Source organism: Charadrius vociferus, unplaced genomic scaffold (genome assembly GCF_000708025.1).
Source record: "Charadrius vociferus isolate BGI_N301 unplaced genomic scaffold, ASM70802v2 scaffold51, whole genome shotgun sequence".
In the NCBI taxonomy this organism is placed as follows: domain Eukaryota; kingdom Metazoa; phylum Chordata; class Aves; order Charadriiformes; family Charadriidae; genus Charadrius; species Charadrius vociferus.
Window position 1 is genome coordinate 1,334,049 of NW_009646939.1, and position 22,112 is coordinate 1,356,160.

A 22,112-nucleotide genomic window follows, 5' to 3' on the forward strand; every position below is an offset into this window, starting at 1 on the left:
AGAGTCAGAGAAGCCTGTCATTTTGGCAGGATTTAGAAGCAGTTTTGCCAGAAACTCACAAATGAAAAAACAGAAATGGAGATTTTAGAAGGTCAGTTTTAAGGATATTTCCATATTGATAAGCTTTTAAATAAGCTTTTTCATATATATGTCCGCACAACCTATCCAAATCTTTTAAACCACAACGCTGCTACATTGGGAAATATCGTAAGTTTAACTAATGTATTATATTTTTTAACTCTTCAGGTCACTCACATAGGCAAAGTCAATTATATTTTAAAATGTGCTTAGAAGGTTGATGACAATCCTATTAGAAGCCTGATCTTTGCTATCAGGGGGTGTAACGTGCTTAAGACTACTGACCTTCACACAATCAACTTCTACAAGTTCTTTCTGGTGGCGAATACTAAACGTACCACAGACATGGACAATACAACCTTTACTTAAAGAAGCTGTCATACAGCCTGGTTTCAGAAGCCAATAGTACTTAATTCCTGCAATCTAGTTATCTATTTTTCAGTGTCCAGTCTTTACATTTTTGGCCAAGATGACTAAGGCAGGATAATCTACTACTTGAATGCCCAGAATACCTATGACTGTTGCCATGTTGGGTGCTGCACCGGTGAGCCCGCTGGGTTATCTCTCTCTGCTAAAGACCAGGGGTCTGTGGTGACATTACAGATTTGGCAGCTTCCTAGAAAGGCACTGACAAACACATGTTCTGGACTCTCCTACAAGAAGAAACTGGACTGAGTAGGATGGATGGCAGTGTGGTATTGATTGTTGTAACATGGGGATCTTCTAATAGAGAAAAGGGAACCCCCCCCCCAAGAGCCTGCAGTAATTTCTATCCACTAACACAATTTGTTCCAGAGTTTTATCTCATCTTCTCCAGACAACACTACTGGGCATCTGGTTCACACATGGTGAAGATTATAATGCGAGCAAACTGGCAACAACCAGTAAAGACAAAGACAACGCTGGGGTTCTGCAGCTCATCAGCAAGGGCTACACCGTCCTGCCACTGAAGGTGGCTGCTAGTCATTCCCAGCTGGAGCTCAGTCACAGGTGGTGCCAGTGAGAACACCACCACATAGGAATGTTTTTTTCCCTCACCTTCATTCCACTTTTACACAGTCACAAGCGCTTCTTAGTTAAACAAGATCCATTGTCATTTTGCATTCACTTTTACTTATTAAATACTTTTTGTTATTTCTGTGCCTATAGGGCTATACTGAAATCTCGTATTACATGACAGTATTATTTCTGTACCCTGACGGGAAGGTTCTGTCCTCCTTGCACCCTGCAAAGTTACAAGGAGCTGAGGTACTGCAATGAACAGCACAGGATTTACATGAACTGCCTTCCTACAGCCTGCTCACAGGATCTCTTAGCACTGGTAACACAACCATCTTTTCTGCAGGCAACACACAGAGATACTCCCCTGGGAGCTTTCTCAGTTCTACCTGGATTATTCTGTCTTGTTGGGTACCATATTGCGACAAAGCCCATTCAGAACTGAGAGATTCACTTATTTTAAAAAGATATAGCTCAGGCCTCTAAGCAACGACACGACTTGTGAGAAGCAGACATGCTGGAAGCAACCCAAATGTCTTATCTCCCACTGTGAAGAACACCAGTGAAGTCCTGTGATAACTCAAGATGAAAACATTGCAGAAATGCACAAATATTGCAGCACTCTTCCTCTAGACTCCAATTCCTCTCCCAACCTATTTTTCTTTCTCGTTGTGAATGCAAATGAAGCTAGAAGCACGTGGAAAACATCTGCCCGTTATATTCTTAGCTGCCCATTTTGAAAAACCTTTCCTTTCACATATTCCAAAATAGTTGAAGCACAGAAGACAGATGGCTCATCCAGCCGTGGCAGATGCATCAATTTAGTCAGTGTGCCAAAAAGCAAAACCTGACCTCTGGTCTGCTGAAAATCTCTCTCTGTTGCTTGGCATCAATATTGCGTTTACTGAAACTCATTAGACTGCTACAGGATACAGGATCATTCAAACAACATAAAGGCTCTGGAAGACATGGAAGGCTCCTGACACTCTCCACAAGGTACTCTTGCACATGAGACCGACTTGAAGCTCTAGAGATTGTGCAAATTTAAGCAAGACCCAGTCCTTTTAGGAATTCCTAGCAGAGGTAGGTCCATGCCTCAGTGCAGAAATATTAATGTCTACATGTGAACGCAGAAATATTAATGTCTACTGCAGAACTTCTCCATCTTCTCTTTCCTGTAACAGTTATGACTCTATAATACAGACAGCACACTGGAAGTGGAAGGAACCTCATGGATGGAATAGCATCTTTTTATTTTTCTTCTACAGTATCTGCCTGGCTTGCAGTTTCTGTAGAAATATTGTCAAATACTTAACTTGATTATGAGTATGACTGGTAACATTCAAGTCCCCGAGAACTCTCCCCCAGGGTGCAAGACTATCTGCTTATACTCTGGTTGACAATTTACCACTTGCTTTCGCGTCTTTTCCCTATTATCTTCCTGGTTTTGTTCAATATCACACACTGAAAGAGCAACCTCTTACAAAACACAAACTCATCTTTCTATTGTATCCCCTAAAAAGTTACTTTAAAAAGGGATATAAGGATCCCTTAAAACCTTATATAGGCAGCCACCAAAAGCACAGTAGTGTCCTGAGGAAAGAATATACCCTACAGGTAACTCTGCCCCAGGCAGACCTCCCCCTCTTTCTCTCTTTTTCAAATTTTAAATGTGTGATTTCATAAAAGCCTTTTAACTATGTTAAAAAACCCACATTTGGACTTCCAGGAATAAAACAACCAACAACAACTGTGAAATAGTAAGAGAGTCTTGACCTTCCAAAGAACACTGGCATCCTGGTTGGAACAGGGAGGAATGTAGGAAACATATATGTTCAACATAAGAAATCTCCAGGAAAGCAGGATTATTTATTTTTTTTTTAAAACTGGCAAGTCAAAATGAAAGTACAACTAACTTCCAGATAAGGGTGTGGTGCTTGAAGACAAAATGCAATGTGTCAGACCAATTCAGATCATTTCACCGAAGCACATCTCAGTTGCAGTACCTGCTACTAGTCTGCTGACAAAAGGTTAGTTTTGTTTTACTATTTACTGCTGTGTATATTAAGTGTGATATATTTATATGGTTTATATAGAGAAGAGCTAGGATTTACTCTTAATTAAGTTGGCTTTACAGCGAGACATCATTTCAGTAAGGCACATGCTCATTTCCAGTCTTAAAATTTGATTTATTCAGTAGAAGAACAGAATAACGCTTAACTCATTAAAGAAAAAAATCTGTCTGTTTAAACTGGCGATATTAACTTCATTCAACATGCATTCATATAATCCTGCATCAAGTTTAAACACACAGAAACACTGAATTTGTATCTAAATGGAAGGCTGGAACAATCCTGCAAGAAAACATGCAAAGCCGTCTGTTAATATATCTATTAACATACCTACTAGAAAACAGTACTTGAAAAACAAAGCCGACTTTCTGAACTGTTTGGGTACTTGTGGGTAGTTCTGTATGTGATAAGATCCCTTTCTGTGCATAACATCCTAAGAAGTCTCCAGCTGGTAAGATGCAGTGTCCCCATAGCAATTTGATTTTGTACAGCAACAAAGTTCCACGGGACTGCTCTGCTTTATGTAATGGGCACATAAACATGTGCACCTGAGAAACAACATTAACAGGAATGACAAATATGAATAGGTATGTTAGCCAAAACATAACTGTTTTTAAGGGAGAAATATCAACTGCTGCATTTTAGATAACCCTCGGTCAAGAACTTGGGTCAGCCAAAAGCGTATCAGGCAGCAGAGCATGTTCCTTGTCACAGCCAAGCTGCTCTGTGATACACAGACTTCCTGAAGTTTGCACTGAAATGTTTATTGTTTTGCTTGCAAACAGATTTGCCAGTGATCCAATTTGATTAAGCATTCCCAGATGGGTTCTGTAATAAGCATTTTAGACCACAACCAAATCTTTTCAGTTTAACTTTTAATTTTTTCCTAATCTTGGCTAAGCGGATTAAACTCTCCCTGCAGCAGTTTCTCTTCTACTAAAAGAAGACACATTCGCTGCTGCTGTCTGAATCTCTCCTCAAAGTACTGTAAAGCTGCAAAAGATTACCCTTGCCAAAAAATCCTGCTAATACAGCTTGTTAGGCCTAGAATAGACATCCCTTGTGGAACTGATAAATAGAATTACTGTATCTTTCCATTCTGCACACTTCATTTAGAGAAGAGTAAATGACAGATTACAAGAATTAAAATAAGAGTAATCATTGCTTAAAGTTTAACAGGAACTGTTTTGAAATGTTAACAAAATAATCCAACAAAGTGATTAAGGATAAAGCCAAACCAAATAGTTAATTTCTAACTAACACATTTTTTAAACAATTTAAATAGCAGATTCACTGAAAAAAAAATCAAGCAAAAATAGAAGTTATTAATTTCTTTCTATTTAATTGGTTTGCATCCTTGAACATGAGATCAATCAGTAACTTACTTTTCCTGGTGGACAGAATACATTAAAATTTTTTTTAAGAGATGCTGCTTGTAATAAAGGTTTGGCAACCCTTCATTTAAACCCTTGTCTGAAAAACAGAAATTGTATTTGGATTTTTTTCAATCTTGAAAAAGCCAAGCTTGAAAAAACTCTGGGGCAGAATATCAGATAAGAATCTGCTTTCAGTAACACCGGCCTCAAATTCTGAAACACTGCAGATGAGAAATGGGCATGTGTTTTTCATTCTCAGCTACTTTTTCCTACTGCTAAGAAATCTTAATCCCGTTTATTTTAAGAAAACAGGGCACTGCACGACTGTAGTTCGCAACAGAAAGAATTTCAGCAAATTAGTCATTAAACAGTTACAGGAAAAGAAGAAAATACTGTAGGGCATGACTTGCTTAAGACACAGTCTGAAGATACAAACACTCAAACTTCACCCCTAAGCTGGCAGTTAGAATACAGCCTTAGTGTTTACAGAATAAATCTGTCATGAGATAGTACTCGGAAAAACAGCAGAACTTCTGAGCTGTTTGGGTACTTGTGGGCAGTTTTGTATGTGGTAAGATTCCTTCCTGTCATAACATCCTGAGAAGTCTCCAGCTGTATGACGCAGTGTACCCACAGCAATTTGATTCTGTAAGAAATTCCATGTGGGCACGGCTCGCTGTGTGGGACAGAGACTAAGTGAAGCTTGTTCTACTGCTCTTCAGCAACTGACTCCACTGCTGTGCTTTATGTAATGGGCACGTGTATGTGTGCCTGAGAAACAAGCAAGCACAGTCTCCCTATACCTCATATCTCAAATTTGCCAAAATTTATGCTAGTAAGCACAGAATACTACTGCTTGCCTCTCAGCTTCAACCTGTTAGTATTCCTTATCCACCCTATTGCAACAGCATTTCCAGCCTTCAGCGGGTACTCCTTTGCAGAGGAGTAGAGAGGAAGGCGCAATTCCAACCCTATAAAGGTACAGACAAATTTATTTTGCAATGGAATAGCGTCAAATATAACCGAGTCACAGCAGTTTAAGCAGTGACGGCTCCTCAACTGAAATGTGGAAACCAGTGAGGTGCACTCCAAGCATCTTGCAATCTCAAACGTTAATGAAAATATTTCAATTGAATCCATTTTACTTTGCATTGCACACGCGGATGCAGTCAGTTACCCATTTCATGCGAGAATTTGAGATGGTCTGTTCTGCCTCCATCACCGTCTTGGCCTACTTTGATTATTTACAAATGTATTTTCAACATCCAAATTCTTTAAACTTGAGAAGTATAAGCAACCCTGAGCAAGGGGGTTAGGTTTCAACATAAATTTTAAAACTTAAAACCGGTATTATTTCTTTGGTGTTCCCTTCTCACCCCCTTTTTTTGTGTCTTGTAGCTTTGCCACGGGCTGGGATATGAATAACTCAACTGATTACTGGATTGAGGATGAGGAGGATGATCTCAACTCTGTTATAGATTACAATACATATGAGCTTCTCTGTGAAAAAAGTGATGTGAGAAATTTCAGGAAATTATTCCTCCCTGTGTTCTATGCATTGGCTTTCACTGTTGGAGTCGCTGGAAATTCATTAGTGGTTGCAATTTATGCGTATTGCAAGAAACCGAAGACTAAGACGGATGTGTACATCATGCATCTAGCCATTGCTGATTTGCTCTTGCTCCTTACGCTCCCTTTTTGGGCTGCAAATGCAGTGGAGGGATGGAAACTTGGAAACTTAATGTGCAAGCTCACTTCTTCTCTCTACACCATGAATTTCAGCTCTAGCATGCTGCTGCTGGCCTGTATCAGTGTGGATAGATACAGGGCCACTTCTGAATCCCGGGCTCACAGAAGAATTGGTAAACACTGCAGTGTTACCTGCATCTGTGTCTGGCTATTTGCCATTTTCCTCAGTATCCCTGAACTGATATTTAATCAAGTCAAGAAACACAATGACAGGAATGAATGCCTTCCTGTATTTCCAGTCAACATGGAAACACTTTTAAAAGCAACTATTCAAATCCTGGAAATTATCCTGGAATTTCTGCTTCCTTTCCTAGTAATGCTGATCTGCTATTCAGCTACTGCTCGAGCAATCTTTAGATCTGCAAATACTAAAAAATCTAGACCTTTTGTAGTTCTGCTGGCAGTAGTGGCTACTTTCATTATTACCCAGCTACCTTACAACATCGTTAAATTCTGGCGAGCCATAGATATCATCTACATGTTGATTACTGACTGTGATGCAAGTAAAACCATAGATGTTGCACTTCAGGTCACCAAGAGCATAGCTTTGTTTCACACCTGCCTGAACCCTCTTCTATATGCCTTTCTGGGTGCCTCTTTTAAAATGCATATTATGAAAATCGCAAAAAATTATGGATACTGGAGAAGACAACAACAGAACGGAAGACCCGAAGAAATTTCTATGAATTATGAAGACCATACTGAAGAAACAATTAGTTTCACTATATAGACTCTCCATTACTTTCATTATCCCATATAAACAAGGGAATTATTTACTAATTCTGAACAGCTGTTTCTCTACAAGTCAATTTTCAGATTCATTTCTGAACCTGCAGACTAGCCAAGACACTACAGTGCAGTTCAAAGTGGATCATGTTGATCAAAATTGAGCATCAAGCAAGAACTAAATACTGAAATTCCTAGAAACAACTAGAGGTATTTACTAAAAAAAGAAAAAAAACCCCAACAAAACACCACAACAAAATCCAAATTTAAAAGCTTCACAATACTAGGCAATTAAATAGCTGTGTAGCGAACAATCTGTACATGTCTAAACATCCAATTAAAACAGAAAAGAAACCATCAGCAATAAAAGAGCAGCACAGGAACTTTTGTACCAAAAGTTAATAATCTTGTGTTTCTCCAAATATTTTGTAAAATTTTAGAACATTTGCCTAATAAGTCAGTTCAACTTTTTATCCTCAGCTATCATTCCATAGATACCCCTGCAGCTTGAAATGAGTTCACAGCTCAGAACTAGGGGGTGAGGGGGAGGAATTCTCTATGTGTTTCCACATATGTATAGCAACATCCTCCACAAAAAAAAGTTAACTCCTTCTCTGTAGCTACCAAAAATGACCTTTCACCTCTTCTTTTCAGCTCACCCTAAACTTCAATAAGCCCAGTGCCCTGTGGGAGGCACATTCTAGATCTCTGTAAATGTCATGTCAAATGTAAATGCCAAAGTAGTGCAGGCAAAGCATTCGCAGAAATGCAAGAAAAAAAGTTAGGTTAATCTTTGGATACAGGGCCTGGAATTCCTAGTCAGAATTTGTAAAATGAAACAAATATGCAACAGCTATCTGCTAAAATATATGGAAATACAATAAAATAAAAGAATACAAAAAGTGCAATGACTGTCATTTATTCATACTTTTATGTTTGTTTCGTTTGAGTAGGTATTGACATCTCTCATCACAGGTATTTATCAACCAGCAAAGGTGAGAGGCCTTGATGAATGAGAGAGGTTCTGACTCCGTATGGAGCTCAGAGTCAGTTGGATTTCAGTTTTTCCATGGAAAGGTACCAAAGCTGTCCCCACCACAGAGCTGGTGAGGATTCCAGGAAAACAGCAGTTTTACATGAGTCTTTGGAAGCGTTTCAAATATATTGACATATTAGCTTTCAAAATGAAAGAAGTGCTATTACAGCATACTGTCCCTGCCTTCAAACATCCCGTGTGCTCCAACAAAATGCCTGACCTATGGCTTCTGAAAGCCAACACAAATCTGTCGTTTTTAGACATTGTTCCTAGTTACACAATTATGGACTGGAAGAAAAAGCTCTAAAATGACAGACAAGAAACAACAGTAGCATAAACAAGACACGGGCCTCTCTTCTCTGCTTGGATGATGAAAGTTTACAGAGTTTCTGCCCAGTGTTTTGAGAAATACTAGGGCGTGAATGGATAAGTCAGAAGTGCTTGACAGATGGTCTACACATACACCATAAATCTGACATATTTAAGGCATACTGGATTTACTGTAGACATGCAAAGCACCCATGCAGACTATGGTAAGAAACTCCAGTTCTTCCGTGAAGCAACTGACTCCTTGCATGTGACTTATGATTTGTCTTCTCAAATACAGAGTGGCTGCACCCAGAGTGACATTCTGACCAGGCTGTCAAGCTTCTGGAATTCCCAAAAGTCCAAAGTCCTAATGTCCCACTCCGAGTAAAAAGGAAAAAAAAAAAACCCAAACCAAAACCCAGAACATCAAAAAAACAAAACCCAAGCCAACAAAAAAAACCCCAAACACAACCAACCCAAACCACCCCAAAAACCAACCAGGCAGAAAAGGAGACCCTGACTAAGGCAGAACTGCATTATGTGTTTCTCAAACTTCTTGAAATTACAGTGGCTTTTGTGCGTCTGTCTTTACACAAATCTTGACTGTCCTCATTGTTTTTAATAGAAATAAGACAAACCAAATCATGCTTACTCTCTTACATTTAGTCTCCTTTTTATAATTCACATAACTAATTTTATGCATAATATTTTGTGCATGTGAGATCTCCCACAAACTTTCCTATTACTTCCTTAGGAACTGTAATGCGTAGTTGAGACACGCTGACCCAGAGCAAAGGTAGCAGCCAGCAGTTAAGTGACACTCTCAGGTCAAGAGACAAGATACCTTTTGTCGCCACTTTTGCAGTACTAATAGAGAGCGAGCCCTATCTTCTGGTGAGTCTAGGTATTGCACAAGCGTATAACAGTAGGCAGCTGCCACGTTCAGAGGTACATAAATCAAACATTCAAGTTCCACTCCAGTTAGCAACTCGGTTTATGTAGTTGGCTTCCAAGCTCCCTGGGAATGATGATTTTCGAGTCGCTGTCATGTATGTTTTGGTAAAAAAGTAATAGTACTACAATATCAGGGACACTTACCACTTACAGTCTAATCTATTGATTTTTCTGGGAAGTACAGTATAAGAAAATTACCTCTAAGAGTCAGTCCAACAGCATCACAGGCTAGTTTAAAAAGCAGCCAAATTTTACTGTAACTACACAGTGTACTCAAATCTCACACAGAAGCTGCCAAAGACAGCTTCACAAAAACAAAGTTTAAAGGCTACAGCCATAAATGTGTTAAGTTACCTGATGGAAAGAGGTAACGTTTAAAGAACAATAGTTGCGTTCATTCTGTGAACGAAATGCAGAGGTTCCAAAAAGGGCCCAAAACCCCCAATTGGATTCAAGTCTTGAACTTTGCTTCAGAGAACAAAAGTTCAGTTCAGCTCTTTCTGTTGTTTTACATTCTACTGCCTTTACCCAAGAAAAGAAAAGTTTCTATCTCAGAAATGGAGCACAAATATTTTTGCTTTATCTGTTCTTGGAAATAACTTTAGACTTAGCCATTCTTATTTAGGGTTTCCGTACTTACCACTGCTCCACCACTTCTTGCCATTGATCACATAACTGTTTCCATCTCGTTCAATGCTGCATTGCATATTGGTGGCATCACTTGAAGCCACATCAGGTTCTGTGTTAAAGAAAAAAACAACAACCACAAACCACTGGATTAAATATATAGGTAGTACTACCACCACAAATATAGAGATCTAGATATACTCTATTGACAGTAACACTGGTTTGCTCCCAGTAGAAAAGCTGTTTTCAGAACCTTGTTCTGCTGTTGGTCAAAGGCTTTCTATTTTCTAACAAGCCATTAGCCATAGCCAGTTTAAACTTACTTCTTCTTGGGCTCAGACTACTTTTTACAGTCAACAGCCTTCTCCCTTCCCTGATGTTTTTAAATCTTTCTCCCTTCCGATGTACTTACAGATAACAGCCATATTTCTCCTCAGCCTTTTTTTTCCCCCCTAGGCTCTTCTCAAGTGAAAATAAAAGAGATTTGAACTACTTTTGTGATGATTGATGAAATAAGTTACACAAAGCAGTTGCCAGTAAACTGTCATCAAGTATTGTTTGTAACAGGAAAGATTCTTTCTCTCTCCTATTGCCCTTAACTTCTTTTATAGGCCATCTTTGTTAAAGCAAAAGCATCGCTTTCCTCTTGGTGAATTTGCAAAATAAGGGTCCGGCTCTGCAAGACTGAGTTCTCTCAACTCCTGCTGACACAGGAAGATCAAGATTTTGACATCACATGTTCAAAAGCTACCTTACTAAATCAACAGCCAGGCCTTCCACAGATGCTGAACGCTACAAGCTCTCAAGAGCAAAAATTAATATAATGTTGAGCTACAGACATAAAGGAATTGTATCATATGTTTTACAAGTTATCTTCAGGTTTTGTCTTAAAACCTCTACCATACTTGGCATACTGCAAAAGTACACAATTTTAACCACAATTACCGTAGTTCTACCTACGTGTATGTTTGTAGAGAACCCCAAAGCACATTACAAAAAAGGGTAAGTTCTATTCTAAATCTGTTCGGTACAATAAAATATATTTTACTAAAAATAACTTGAAAATACACGGAAAGCAAATACTAATTATTGTAACCATGACAAATGGGAACTACTGGGGAAGGGCAGCAAGAATACTTCACTTTGCTCTCACACCTCATAGATGATTTCATATTCAAACACATTCACAGATACAGTGGAAATTTCTGTATTAATTCATTAACACATAACAACTTGTAGTTTTGTAGTTTCGCATATGCCATGTGAAATTTATGCCGCTTGCCTCTAACTTTCTTCCGGAGAAAAAATTACCTGTCATGCAGAAGCATGAACTAATCTTTCCTGCTAGGAGAGGCTCCAGCCACTCTTTCTTTTGCTCTTCAGTCCCATACATGTGCAGGACCTCCATGTTTCCAGTGTCTGTAAGAAATCAGCAGTCACATTTACTTCTTGTGACACGCAACTTGTAAGGCATAAGATGCCCAACTTTTCAATGCTCTCAGTGCCATAGTTACAGGACAGGGTTGCTAACCTGGTGCATGACAGTTGAAAACCTCAGGAGCAAAGAAGCATCTCCCCGTCTCCTCAGCTATTAGCGCATAGTCAAGCTGGCTGAGACCACTGACATCTGGGAGAAAAAGGTTCCACAGACCTTCTGCTTTGGCCATTTCCTGTTGAAAGAACCAACAGGGAAAAATACTAACAATAAATCCTTTAAAAATAAATTAAATTCTCATTTGCTGTCTGTTTTCTTCCTTCCTGCCTAACATACTGTCCAGTGTATCTGATGCCTGTTTTCCATAGCTATTTTCAAGAGGTACAGTATTTGACTTAAAGTTCCAACATACCACTCACAGAACTCACTTTTGCTTTTCTCCTCTCTCATTCACATCTCTTACCTCCTTTTGCACACTTTCTTCTTCCTTTTCTTTCATAGTAACTTCTCTGGCAGCATACACCAAACTTTCTTACACTCCATGTCAGTGCCTGTTTCTTTTACTGCTAGAGTGTTCAAGAATATTTATTATCTCCTACCTTCAGTCTCTCAAGCACTGGTGGCTTCTTCCACTTTTCCTCAGTATTTGCATGTCCAGAATAGTATTTTATTATTTCCTTAGAGAAACAATTAAAAAGTTGCTGTTTAAATTAAGAACATGTGTAACAAACACAAGTAATAATATGGTGTCTTTTCCAGCCCTACACACCAAGAAATACAAAAAAAATAACATTCAACACAGCTTTTTATTATATAGTTGGTTGCATTATAAAATTTAAAATGTAATTCAAAACCAAACTGCAATCTATTAATTTTGCAAGACTTTAAATGCATCACGGAGACAACCCGAATCAGTACCTTATTTCATACACAGAAATGGTTTGGGGCGTTATAAAATATGTGATGACAGCAGAAAGTTAGTGATTTCTCCTCATACAAGTAACTGTTACCAACAGTATGCACAAAAGGCATGAACCCAAAAGTAAAACAACAAGTAAAAACCTGATGTACTGACACTTAAGATTCAGGTTTCCTATGACAACATTTAGATATATAAGCCAGTTAATATTTTTTTCAACTGAGAAAAAAAAAATTACAAAGAATACATTTTTTCCTGTCAAAACAATTCCTTAACAGATTATGTAAACAGTCATTCTGAGCACCAGTGATCAGTACTAAGTAAAACTGTGTACTCGGTACTCCTAGTATTTTCACAACATGTTTTAGTGAGGCACGGCAATCAAAATTGGCTTCCTTGGACAATCCAAAACTAGGTATAGACAGACATGTAAGAAACTTTGCATATCAAGAGTTTCTGCTCTCAACCCCTCCTTGTGACAGGCAGATGGACTCATAAATATTTAGATTACTATGTTCTCTGCACTTCTGCCTGATTGCAATGAAAAAAAAAACAACACAGCCACCCACAAGCAAAAAAAACACAAAGAGCCAAAAAACTAAATTCTGCAACAAAAGTCATCTGTGCTTCCAGGAGGTCAAAAGTTGAATCAAGTTCTAAGTGGAAAATTTCTAATCTCCCTAGGCTAAGTAGTACAATGCTTCATCTCATTTTCCCTTCCACTAATTAGGGACTTTTGTGGATACTGCACTATCTGATTTCAAACCTTCACTGGTATTAGATACATTTTGGAATGAGGCTAAATTGTTACATTATGGAATCACATTTTTTTGTGACAAAAGTCATACCTTAAAAATTAAGGCAAGAAACAAAAACGTTCAACTTTGCGTGGTTAAAAACAGCAGTTTCTATTTTTTAACTAAGCATCTTTGCATATAGTACATAAGATTTGTGGGTTTTTGTTAGTGTTAAAAGAATTTTGGCGAATACCTTTAAAACGTAACTCTTTTTAAAAACAGTATTTCTTAAAAAGTCACTCTTCACTTTCATTAGCAATGTGTACAGCATTTTAATTCTGTAAAAAATTGATGCAGATTATAATGATTTCTATTAATATTTTGCAATGCCACAAACATCCCTGCATGAAAATAAGGCTGTTTTGTAAAAAAAAAAAAAAAAAGACATGAAAAGAAAAAAAGAAAGAAAATAGGACATGACTTCATACATAGTTTTATATTTTTATAAACTCTAGTCATAAAATGCTCATTTATAAATAGGTTTACTATGAGCTTCTACCTTCTCAGCTGGATATATGTGCTGCTTCATGAACTGCTTGACCTTCAGCAAAATTTCTTGGCCTTTCCTACTTTGATGGAACAACTCTCCAGACATGCTGTGATGTGTGCTGCTGAAAGATGACCTAAAGAACATTCAATGCAATAAGAAGTAATAATATAAACTGCTTTATACAGACATTTAAATAAGTTAAGACATTGCAAAAGCTTTGCCTTGACTTTGATCAGCAGTTTAGACCGCTCTTACCTTTTTGAGAGCTCTAACCCTCTCTCTGCCAAAGGCTTCACGATCTTAGCAAATTCATGACTATTCTCTGCAGAAGCATTTCCAATGAGGTATCTAGCATATACACCCTAAAACCAAAAGAAAGGCATATATGGTATAATTATGCATTTAAAATTGTCTCCTTTTTTAGACTGGTGACTCCTTCAACTATGAAGGTAACACTTGAATGCACGTATTCTTCATAGGAGAAAATCAGCACCCAGAAAGATTTTACTGGGATATGTTAATATTGGGTTTGGTCCATTTCTGATATAATGGAGATGCTTGACACACAAGAGAAAAACAACATACCCCAGCTAAATTAAACTAAACAAAAAAATTACAAAAATTAGTAGACAGAAAAAGAAAATGAAAAAAGAATATGTCTGCACATATTACTGCAAGCAAGCCCAGCCTGACCCTTAAGCCAACTGAAAACAGTATACACATATGATTATTATCCACAACTACTTAACTACTCGGATATACAACTCATACTCCAAATTAATATCATGTAGTTTATCCCACATTTGGTATGTTGAGCTCATGTTGCAACTCATAAAAATGCCTTACAATGGCTGTATATCTAATTAAACAGTTACTTCTGTTAACAATAATCAATGAAACTTATTTTCTCCTATAATCACATCTCAGTACTGGCCTCCTATGCTCATAATAAGCTGAGTTAAGAACACACCCTTTTTCATCCGTGGGTGGCACCAACAGGATCTTACTTATCTATCCTATCTACTTTCATGGCAGCTGCAGAAACTTAGGAAGACCTTTGTTTCTCTGTCATACAGGATTTAAATTAGCCAGAGTCCAAAAAGATAATGACAAAATTGCAAGCATACTGGGACATCAATAAGAAAAAATCCACATATCCACATTTTCTCCTTTTCAGCCTACTTTCCTAAGAAGTTAGCTACATCTAACACAATGTACTTTATGTAGCAAAAGTTCTATCCTAGAGAGTTATCAGTCATAAGCATCTAAGATATGGCTTCTAAAGGAAAAAAACTGAAATATAATGCTTACAATTCTTTTTAAGTATGATTCATATTTTGAACATGTATTACCAAGCTACAAATACTCATAATAAAGATATGTGGCATTTCAGCAAATGTGAGTGTATTACCTGGGATATTGCTGCCATTTTGAAATATGACAAAGCAAGAAAAAAATTAAAGTTGGATAAAGTAGTGCTAATACCCCGGCAGCGGCAGTAAATGGAAACCAGTTCTTCAAATGAAGGAGTTTCTACAAAAAAACAACAGAATATTTGAGAATAGTCAACATTTTCTATGATTTTTTCCACCGTATTCTTCAAACATTTGCACAACTATTCAGCTTTATGAGATATTCCATTTACATAGTAAAAACCCATGATTTATCATTTCTCATGACCTTAATGTGATTTGGAGAACCAAAAGGAAATAGGAGATGTTAGAATTCCAGATAAGCATAATACTTCCTACCGCTTCCTGCCTCCATTCCGTTCAGGAAATTAATTGCATCATGGAGGGTTTTTGCCTTTTTTTTGCCTTTTTTTTTTAAATAAATGACAAATGTACCTTTAAATTTTAGTTTTCTTCCATTATCTCTAAGAAAGGTTCAAAATAACTTTTACAGAAGCAGCATACTGTGGCTAAGCCACAGCTTATTAAAACAGGACTACCTTAAACCTCACTATCAGCACGTTTCCTACAATGAAGAAAACCATGGAAAAGTTCTTTTCAATTACAAAATGATGTGCTTGTTAATTTAACTTTTTATTATTGCTTACAAAGGTAACATATCAAATAGAAATGAACCCCGGAATTCATTTCAACAGAAATATTACCGTTCCATACCTATGGTGTCTTTGAAACCCAAGACAGTTCCTTGACCTAAGTCCTTAACAGATGTAGGCCAAAAGTAGAATAGAGTGGCATAGGCTAAATCTGCTAAAGGATGCCCAGTAGTTGAAAGTTCCCAGTCCAGCACTGCCAAAACACGAGCCTTAAACAAAAATAAAAACCTCAAGTGAATGCTAGAAGATAAATTCTCTCCATCCACACGCACACAACCCACTTAACATTCAACAACTTTATTTGGTTACTATATGTTTAAAATTAAAAGCAGGCACAGTACCTGTCTACAGCAAAACCAGTTCCTTTTAGTACCATGTAAAGATCTGCAGAAAATTAACATTCACATAGTGGCAAAACCCAGGCATTTTTCCAATAAAAATCTGTTTTAAATTCTACATTTTTGAGTAGTGCTCTTCCTGTCAGAAACTTCTAAACTCTTCTAGTCAAAATATCATTGAATTAAAATATCCTAACAAACACTAGTATTGACAGTTAGGTTTTTTTGTTTTCAGTCCTATTGACCAGATACTGTTGCACAGTCCTTTTGCAGAAATACTCATAGACAGACCATGCCCTAAAGAACCTAATTTACCACAATATTATGCATAGATTAACACTGACATGGAGAATTTATCACTGCCCAGATAGTGACATAAGCCTCTGCTGCAAGCATCCTTGCAATAGTGTCCTCAGCTGGATAGGCTGAGACTCCCCACACTGTCATTCTAATGAATTCTTATAATCCAGCTGTCCTGTCATCCTGAACGACCCCTCCAGCCTACTCATGATCCATGGATACTTGAATTATGCACAAAAGACTTTCCTACGTGGTCACTCCTGCATATACAGGAATAGTTTCCAGAGATTATTTAAAAATACCTATGTACAGTTTGGTCAATTCTTTCAACTACATCAGGAACAGCTGGGAGAGTCCCCGAGACTGCCAGATTCTCTGCTCAGGGAGTCAATCGGCACATTTAAACCTACAAACAGTGTCTATCAACTGATCTATGTACAGCAATGGGAATCTCTGGGAGCTGTTGCTTTGTTGTGAAGCAGGCATCGCAGAATCTTGGCCACAAATCCCAGGCATATCTTCTGGTCACAAGAAAGCAAATAGTGTGGACAAAAATAATGAAAATGCAATTGTGTTAACAGATAGGCAACACACATTTATTTCCACAAACTAGAAAAAAACCCTTCCTTTTCCCTAAAGACGAGCGAGGAACTTTCAGGGTCTCTGTGATCTATGTGCACTCCATAACTAAGCAGCTTTAGCAGATTTTTCTCTGCTTCCACTAGTATCCCATATCATGCATTCAGATCCTGTTCCTAAAGCCACTGTTGTTAATTGAAGCCATACCACAGATGTCAATGGGCTTTGGATCAGATGCTTATGCAGTTTAATGAAGTGACCCTCCAGTATGTCCTTAAGTTGCACTGAATTCAATAGGATTTACGCATATAAAATGTTTTGTTCCTGGACTTTGAAATAGGGACTAGAGCTAATGAATAAATTGAGTAACTAGCTCCTGCAATGAAAACCAGGACTGTATTAGGTACCTAAACAGCATACACAGAGTACAGAGAAGAGTTAAGTACTCTACTGTTCCTTTCAAAGATGTATCATGCACTAAAACACCCACGTTAAGTGTCCCATTACATGGTAGGAGTACAGACAAATAGAGGACCAAAAACTACTAAAGACATACAAATATATTTCAAATACCTCTGTTGGGTGGAAGATGATGTTATCTATTCTAAAGTCCCCATGAATCAGGCTTTCTTCATTATCATCAGGTGGCAAGTTGTTTGCTAACCACTCAGCCAGCTTGAGCAGCTGCGTCATACTGTCTTTTCCAAGTTGATACCTAAAGAAATACAAACACTTCAACAGATTTTCCAACTGATTCACAAGTTTTTCAAAAGCACTGAATTCTGGGCTTTCACTATTACCACATTACCTGTAAATTCAGTAAAACCCGATATCTTTGCATTTGCAAATGTGAACTCTGAGATCAACAGATGCGATGAAGACTACCTCTATTTTCTATTTCAGTTCTATTTACATAGTCCAAATCTAACATTATTCCAAAAGAGCATGAATATCATTCCCTGAATATAGCATTACAGAATTGATCTGAATGTAGCAGTAACTTTATATTGTGCACAAATAATTGAAATGTGAACATGTTTAATAGCTAAATTATGATGGTTACTTTTACAAGTCATTAACAATTAGCAATTTAGCTTGCAAATCAAATAAATCTTCAATGACCTAACCAAACGAGAATTTTTTGAAGAGCTGTACCTGTCTTCTGCAGTATCCCGGTCCTCTACCATATCCTTGGAGACCCAATGACTGTAAATCAAAGGAATGCAACGAGGCCAAAGTTTCCACCATTGCAATATACAAAGCAGAACGCTCTGCTGGGCCCACTTCAGGCAGTGAGAGGTCTCGGAAGATGCGACCCTAAAACATCATAAATCAGATATTTGGTGGTATGTATGCATCAGATGAAAAGAAATGAAGCTATACGTTTCAGGAGCAAAAACAAATGCAGTGAACCAACACTCCCTATGCAATCAAAAATGCCTTCCTCATTTATTTTATTCCTTACCCAGGACGGATGAAGGGATTCACAGTAATCTCAGATCATTAGTATACAGGATATCTATTGGAAGGCAATTAAAATAACAGATATATTCGGTAGACGAAAGTCTGAATTAGAACACTCAATCCAGATATCCTCAAGCTTGAAAGTACCAGGAAAAAAAAACCAACAAACCCAAACATGTTACTGTATTGTCTCTAACTTCCAGAAAAACTATCAATGAAAATCCTGGGTGGGAAGTGGGGTGGGGGCAGGCAGGGAGAGGAGAGGAATGGGTGGGTGGTATGTACAAAGAGGCAAAGAATCCAAAGAAATTCAGTTGCATTGTCCTTACAAGCAGTTTAATAGGTGTAGAAGACGGGTGTGTTTTTCCACTTTCTCCTTTAATTTTGACCCTGCCAGTAACAGATTGGAAAAGAAAAACCAGACTCTTCTCAAAGTTCCTCAGTTTCACTGGTTCGCATGATGGCTTCAATATATTTACACAGCTCTTTTTGCTGAAAGATTCTGCATAACATATCTAGAGATTAGATTTTGTGTTGTGTAATAGTTTGATCAACACAATCAATGTATGATTTTTTTCTAAATACACAATGCAATGTATTTGTTAAAAACAGTGCACTGCTGTCCATCTTAGAATGGACAGACCATAAATTTACATCCTTAGAAATGTAAATATAACAGTAGCAAGGTTTCTCATTAAGGAACCACCTTGTTCTAGTCAAAACCAGACAAATTCTCCATCTTTAATGTAAGAAAATTGTTTCAAATTCTTCATAGCTTTGACATTTTATTACTTTTGATTCATGATTTTAGCAGGAAGGTTAACTTAATTTCCAGGAATTGGCCTTACATTTCTAATTTCCTAGTGAACCTAATGATAGAGTAGGATGTGATGAAAGGGAAGAGGCCTGAATTCAAATCCTCCTCCCACAGGAAAAAAAGGACATGATACAGTCGACTTACACTCAGAATCACCAAAATCTAATGGAAACAGTATCAACTCAGCTACAGCACCTCCAGAGTGATGGACCACAGAGAGAGCTATGCCATGTTCTCTCTGAAAGTAGTGCTTGAACTGGAATCCTGCTTGCTTTTCAATAAAATGTGACTGTATGTAGATTACTATCTTCAGTACTAAACAGGTCCCAGGATGTCCAAGCATCCAGTATAACTTTATAGCCCGATTTTTCTCCTTCTGACTTACGTATATGCTTTGCACAGAAACAATATTGACTTATTTCAAGACATCCTTCTGAGAGCTCTAATGAGAACAAGAAATTAAATACCGAGTTGAAAATTTTGACAAAATGGGAGAAGTCCTGGAGAGGCTGAAATTAGTCAGAATCTCCAATAACTAGCATTTCTTAAAAACATCAGGGGATTATTTATATCACAAAACTTACTAAATGCTGAATAACGGTCTAACAGAAAGTTTTTAAACAATTTAAAAGCAGCTTGCAGTAGGGAGAAGAAAGAACCTCTCACATTGAAGGACCAACCTGCACATGCTGCATTACATAAAATTCTGTTCCAATGATAGAAACATCACTGCAATACAACAGGGGCTCGGGCACTGGAAATCCAGCTGAATGTAAGGCTTTCTGCACACGATATTCTCTGTCAACCTGAAGAACACACAGAAACTTAGGTTCAATGAAAAGCTCCCAAGCATAAATGAGTACAGTGAATGACAATGTACCCTCTTAAATGTTCAGTTATGTGTATAGCACAGAAAATCACAAATGATCCCACAATTCACTGCATTTCTGGACACATTTAGCAATGTGCCGCATCATGTATAGGACTTAGCCACCTGCAATACAAAGTGTTTGGAGCTTGATGAAAGATGTTACTTACCTTGTGAGCTCTAGGCAAAAGAGGGCCATGGGGCTTCTTCCTGAGCACATAAGCCTGCCCACCCTTCTGAAGATAAAAGGTTGGATTTGACTGGCCTGAGCTACAAAGAGAAAGATTGTAATTACTTATGAATTCAAGCACTTACAAATTTGCAAACTCTAAACAGAAATGATACAAAATGTACTGTGACTTGGCCTGAACAAAATGGCAAGATAGAGGAAAGGGTTATTCTCAAAAGTTGGGTTGGTTTGTTTGTTTTTTGGTTTGTTTTTTTTTTTTTAATATACTCTTACAAGAATGCAAGTAATATAGCCTACAAAATCGGAAGTCAGAGGTTCTATTCCTACTTATAAGAAAGATGTCTCCTTTCACTGTGGAGAGGTCACAGATACTCAACTTGTTTTCCTGTGAGATGGAGATAGCATTTACCTGTCCTCCCTAAAGAGACATCATTAATGTTTTCAAGGTATGCAGTAGATACTAACTTTAAAGCTTTCCAATTTGGAGGAAATTAAACAGACCAGAATTCACACTAGCCCATGCTTGTATTTGTCCTTTGGTGAGCTGTATTTTGAACGATGTAAGTGTAGAGAAAGGTCTCCAAATAACTGATGAATTCTACAACCAAGCCCCACTGTATGCTAGCCTGATCATCACATACACATGCTATGCTTAAGGGACTGCCTATAATAAAACAATAAAGCTTTAAAGAATGAATGTAACAGTAAAAAAGAATCCTAGAAATTAGACAATACACATGTGTAAAAGAGAAGGATGACCTAGTTAAACCCTTCATAACACCTTGCCCATCATATCTCAAGCAAGCTCATTGATCCTTATTTTCCCTAAGGCCCTGTACTAAATTACATGCCTTCCTCTCCTCATTCTGGATCATTTTTAAATCACATTCTGACCTAGTCAATTGAAAGATTAGACTTTTGATCCAAAAATCAAAATCAAGGGAACTTTTGCCCTCATGCTCCCTGTAACATTTCCATTCTCCCTAAGGCAGTTAAAGCATAGTCTGTAATATAGTTTAACAAGTGTACTGCACAGACAAATACTCTGCCTGGCACAACAGAGATTTAGATGATTGGTTGAAGCCTTGAAGCTCAACCACAAAACAAAGAAAGTAGTAAAAGCATAAATACCAGCAATGTTTTAGCAGATTTTACTATTAGCTACTCTCCTGAGGCCCCTCCTAAAGTCTCCTTAACTAAAGTACATACAAGGACTAGCGTACAGTTGAGGATTCAATGGATGTTTTATATTTGCATCAGAAGACAATGAAAAGTTGTTTACTGTTTTCAGTGATAGCTGCAGATAAAGCAGTCGAGGTCATGTTTACAAAGGAGTTAATACGTATTTGTAGAATAACTTAACTTCTAATAGTTAGCTCCCAATTTGAAGTCACACAGCCACAACAATAATTTGTTGAATGCAAAAGAACTACCTGTTCTGTGCAACTGGCTTTGGAGCCTGGGTGTAGCACCTCACTGGCGCAACACGCTGCTCTCAGGGCGTTAATGGGAATCTCAGCACAGCATTACGCTCTTCTCATGGACTTACGTGTCGATAGCCTAAGGCTTTTTAAATAGATTTCTTAAGCCATGTATGTGTTTCTGAACATTACTATTCACCATGCAATTAAACAGCAATCAGATAAACTGAGATTTATGAGTAGGCAATGAAACAGTTGTGCACGTACTCCAACAGAGTGCACCATGGAGGGCAAAACGCATGTTTTTTCTGAGGAAACCGATAAGTCCACCTAACAAACCGCCTGCCTGTGGAGGTCCACAGGGTCCACTTGTGCCAAAGGTCACCTTCTCCAGCACCGTGAACTCTGACTTCTCCAGCCATTCAAGGCACGAGCCGTTCCCTTGATGGCCACTGTCCGCCATCACCAGGGCGAAGGGCCCTAACTCCGGCTACCTCTCCCGC

The 22,112-nt window shown here is 37.9% G+C and overlaps 2 protein-coding genes across 2 annotated transcripts in view; both read left to right on the forward strand.

Annotated features, from left to right (window-relative positions):
- Positions 1-3,062: 3,062 nt before the first annotated feature.
- ACKR4 (atypical chemokine receptor 4) lies at positions 3,063-7,217 on the forward strand. The gene is made up of 2 exons (XM_009894964.1): positions 3,063-3,107; positions 5,924-7,217. The coding sequence occupies exon 2, from the start codon at positions 5,943-5,945 to the stop codon at positions 7,002-7,004; it is 1,062 nt and encodes a 353-aa protein (XP_009893266.1). The 5' UTR covers positions 3,063-3,107; positions 5,924-5,942; the 3' UTR covers positions 7,005-7,217.
- Positions 7,218-18,567: 11,350 nt separating this feature from the next.
- Positions 18,568-22,112, forward strand: part of UBA5 (ubiquitin-like modifier activating enzyme 5) — a 14,139-nt gene continuing 10,594 nt past the window's right edge. Inside the window, exon 1 of the mRNA XM_009894963.1 lies at positions 18,568-18,584. Within this exon, the coding sequence (XP_009893265.1) occupies positions 18,580-18,584 (5 nt within the window). The 5' untranslated portion in view covers positions 18,568-18,579. The remainder of the gene's footprint in view (positions 18,585-22,112) is intronic.